The 4,225-nt window shown below is 32.0% G+C and overlaps 1 protein-coding gene across 1 annotated transcript; it reads left to right on the forward strand.

The window, feature by feature from the left end:
* Window positions 1-2,740: 2,740 nt before the first annotated feature.
* On the forward strand, window positions 2,741-3,673 carry LOC141546952 (olfactory receptor 5D13-like). The gene has a single exon (XM_074275157.1). The coding sequence runs from the start codon at window positions 2,741-2,743 to the stop codon at window positions 3,671-3,673; it is 933 nt and encodes a 310-aa protein (XP_074131258.1).
* The last annotated feature ends 552 nt before the right edge of the window (window positions 3,674-4,225 follow it).

The raw sequence follows: 4,225 nt of genomic DNA on the forward strand, positions 1-4,225 counted from the left end.
ACATTTTATCTAGAACTTGTAATTAGCTAGCAAAACAATGGAGAGGTATAGGGAAAGAAGAAATTTCATATCATAAACTCAGTTAGTTATCATGTTTTGTGTGTGTGTGTGTGTGTGTGTGTGTGTGTGTGTGTTTTAACATTATTCTCATGCTGGATAGCAACCATCCAAACCTACTGTGGGTCAATTACTGAGTTAGACGATAAATTACAGTATTTAAATTAGAATTGTCTCCTGTTGCTTCATCTTGGGAGAATTAATTAATAATAGGTAAAGATATGCTAGCCAATTACAAATAATATGAATGAAAAAAGAAACTTCTGAAAATAACTATCCCCTGTGATTTCAAAGAAACACTATTCCCTTTAGGGCAGGATTTGTTTACTTCTTTGGGTTATAGACAGACAAGATCATCAGTCTCTGGAATGTTTTTCACCAAGTTGCTTGAGACAAAAGTTAATCTGATGTCATTCATCCCTGACTCAGATTATTGGAATAGTATTAACACAGATTTATCCATCTGAGTTTTGTTCTAAAATTAAAATACATTTATTTCTTAGTGTAGTGGGTTCAAAAAAGTGATTTAAGTTTTCATTTGCAAAGATTATACATATCCATTACTGAATTAGTTCTGATTCTGATCAAATTTGGAAGAAGGTGGTATTTTTAATAGTAGATATTGCCCCAAGGGCAACATTCAATGATTTATTCATCTAGGAATTGGCCATTCCTAACCTGGTGATTACAGCAGTTATGCCAAGAAAATATCCTGTATTTTCTTTTCAGAATCAAAAATTGCTATCAGAAAATTTCTTCAAATCATTTGATGTATAAATAACTGCCAGGCAAAGGAGGTATGTGCTGATTTTGAATAATTCTTTCCACTATCATCCATGAATATTTAGTAGTTATTGATTTGACATCACTATGGTAAGCCCTAAGGATGCTTAGAAGTATCATGGTCTAAGTTAAAGAACTGGTTTCTTTTTGGGAAAAGAAGACAGATACAGACAGAAAGCAAATGAAAATGTGAAGCTGAATGGGTCTTAGTTCTTATATATAATCTTTGCAATTGGTTTTATGACAAATGCAATCATCAAGGCTAACTAGTCAGGGAACACATGTGAAAGAAGCCAACTGGGACAAACCATATAGGAAAAGTGTCAGAAAGTGTGAGGGCAAGTCATAATTCTGGGCAGGAACAATTCTGCCAGTAAAAGAAGGAGGAAAGGAATTCATGTTTTATTTCATGATTTTATGAGCAGTATTCTTTGGCTGAAACAATAACTTCATTTCGGAAAATTTTATGGAGGTAAGGTTGTAGAAGTAGATATTGCTCAGATTAAAATAGGACTTGAATATCAAGCAATAGAGTTGATGATTGTTTTTAGCTTTTTAGATATTCTGATACAGAGTCTGAACCAGAAAATACCAAAGACTTTTCTACCATCAAATCTCAATTTTTTAGGAACTTTAGGAACTCAGGTTTTTACTCAGAATATTCTCATTCTCTACCTGAACTTTTTTTTTTTTTTTTTTTTTTTTTTTTTCATTTCTGCTCAAATTGTTGTAAAGTAAGGGAATGCCTTAAGGCTCTTATTTACCTCCACACTCCTATAAGTAGTATTAAATCTATACCTGCATTTTCAAACTTGAAAAGCAAGAACAAAACTAGTTGAGAGTGAGTTTGCTCTAGGTAGAGACTATCTCATTTTTCAATCCAGAAAATTGTCTTTGTATAATAGCTAAATAGAAAAATGGTTTTTAATATAAGAATGATAGAAGGACTCATAAATTTTTGGCTTCAGCAAATGATTACAGGGTAGAATAATGGACTTTAATTAGGGGTGTGATTTCTGAACTAGTTTTTTTTTTTTTTTAAACTTCCTGGGCTACTTATCTTTCTAAAGTATATGATTAATTACTTTTCAGATGCATGTGCATTTGTGGAATGAATTTAAAATTAATGCAAAACCTTTTTTTCTAAAGGCAACATTTGCTGTAATAAATTATTTGGATCTTAGTAGAACAAGGTCATTCATCTGTGGCTTCTCTTTCTCCATATTTATTGAGAAAGAAGTTAGCCCACAGAATCCATTCAACAATCAGGTCGCTTTTTATATTTTTTTATTTCTATCATGGTCAGAATCTTAATAGATACTATCACTCACCCCTAATTCTAGTAGCTCCCAGCAAAGCATTATTACATTTCTTCTCCACTTGGAAGTTTTCTTCTGCTCTCCTCTAAATTTTGATTCCATCTTATTCCCCCATTTATTCATCCATCCTTTATGAATTTCTCACCAAAACTGATATTATTTGAATTTTCAATTAATACAAATTTCACATGTAAATTATTTAGTGTTGTTATTATGTATACACACACACACACACACACACACATATATATATATATATATATATATATATATGAAATGAAATTTTCCAAAGTAGATTGTTATCTAATCTGCTACTTGGAGCATTAGTGAATTTTCTTTGCCATTGGAGAATTAAATAATTTATGCAGGATCACAGTTTAATGAGTGTCAGAGATAAGAGAGAAGAATGAGGACTTTCTTTGTTGACCTTTTTATCTAGTAAGAAACATTGCCCTTCATAGAAGAAATATTTAATTCCTTTAAATGTCCTTTGAGTGCTATCATTTATTTAAATCTATATCATTTTCACTGTACTATTTTATTTTTCAGAATATACCATCAGATTCCTTTAAATTCTAGCCATGATGATCTATGACAGAAATCAGAGCTCTCCAGCCACATTCATTCTCTTGGGATTCTCTGAGTATCCAGATATTCAGATTCTTCTCTTTCTCATATTTTTGGCCATCTATGTGATCAGCGTAATAGGCAATGTTGGAATGATTACAATCATTGCTATGAACTCCAAGTTACACACTCCAATGTATTTTTTCCTTAAACACTTATCCTTTGTGGATTTCTGTTACTCCACTGTTGTTGTACCAAAGCTGCTAGAAAACTTAGTGGCAGAAGGTAGGGCAATATCTTTTTCTGCTTGCATCACACAATTCTTCTTTTTTGCTAACTGTGCTTTGACTGAAACCTTCATGTTGGCAATGATGGCATATGATCGCTTTGTGGCCATTTGTAATCCCCTTTTATATATGGTTATCATGTCTCACAAACGTTGTGCCCTTTTGATGACTGCAGCATACTCCTGGGGTCTATTTTTCTCTTTACTCTTCACCTACTCTCTCCTTGTATTATCTTTTTGTGAGACTAACATCATTAAAAATTTTGTCTGTGACTACTCTGCCATACTCAATGCTGCCTGCTCTGATAAGCACTTTAGTGAGTTGATACTTTCTATATTTGCAAATTTTACTATGCTTAGCACACTCTTGGTCATAATCTCTTCTTATATTTTTATTTTTGTAACTGTCATGAAAATGCATTCAGTTCGGGCAAGGTATAAAGCCTTCTCCACTTGTGCCTCTCATCTGACAGCTGTTGGAGTCTTCTATGGAACAGTCCTATTCCTCTACTGTATACCCAATACTAAAAGCTCCTGGTTCACCAAAAATTTGGCCTCTGTTTTTTATGCAGTGGTCATTCCCATGTTGAACCCCTTGATATACAGTCTAAGGAACAGTGAAGTAAAAGAAATAATCAGGAAGTTAATAAACAAAAAATGAGTCCCCATTAAATTATCACCATCATCATCATCAAACACCACCAATATCAACAAAAAATAGCAACTTCTACAATAGAAACAGAAATAACAAAACAATATCTACATCTGTTGTTTAAATATTTTCATCAAGTTAATGGTTTCATTATCTTAAGTGAAGAATTAGTACATTCAGAGTCTCTCTAATAACTATAATCATTTGGTAATTCCATTTAGATATTTTATATGTATAACATTTTTTTTAAATCCATGCAAAAAACTGAAAAAAAATATAGCTCCTACTACACTAATGTAAGGGTATCTTGACCTCCATTCCATCACCATAAAACTTATGGCTCTTTAATAGCAAAGACAATATAATAATGTTATTTATTGTTCTTGATGTTGTTGTATTTTGGTGAAATGGTAACCTAATATAAATGCATTAATTATTGAAAATATACATTGTACATCTCTTTTCAGCAATGTTCTACTTTGTCACATTCTTTTAATACTTCTAGCTTCCTTTAAATGTCAACACAAGCACCATCTCATAAAAATAGAACATTTTCTAATA

This window comes from Sminthopsis crassicaudata, chromosome 6 (assembly GCF_048593235.1).
Source record: "Sminthopsis crassicaudata isolate SCR6 chromosome 6, ASM4859323v1, whole genome shotgun sequence".
NCBI lineage: Eukaryota > Metazoa > Chordata > Mammalia > Dasyuromorphia > Dasyuridae > Sminthopsis > Sminthopsis crassicaudata.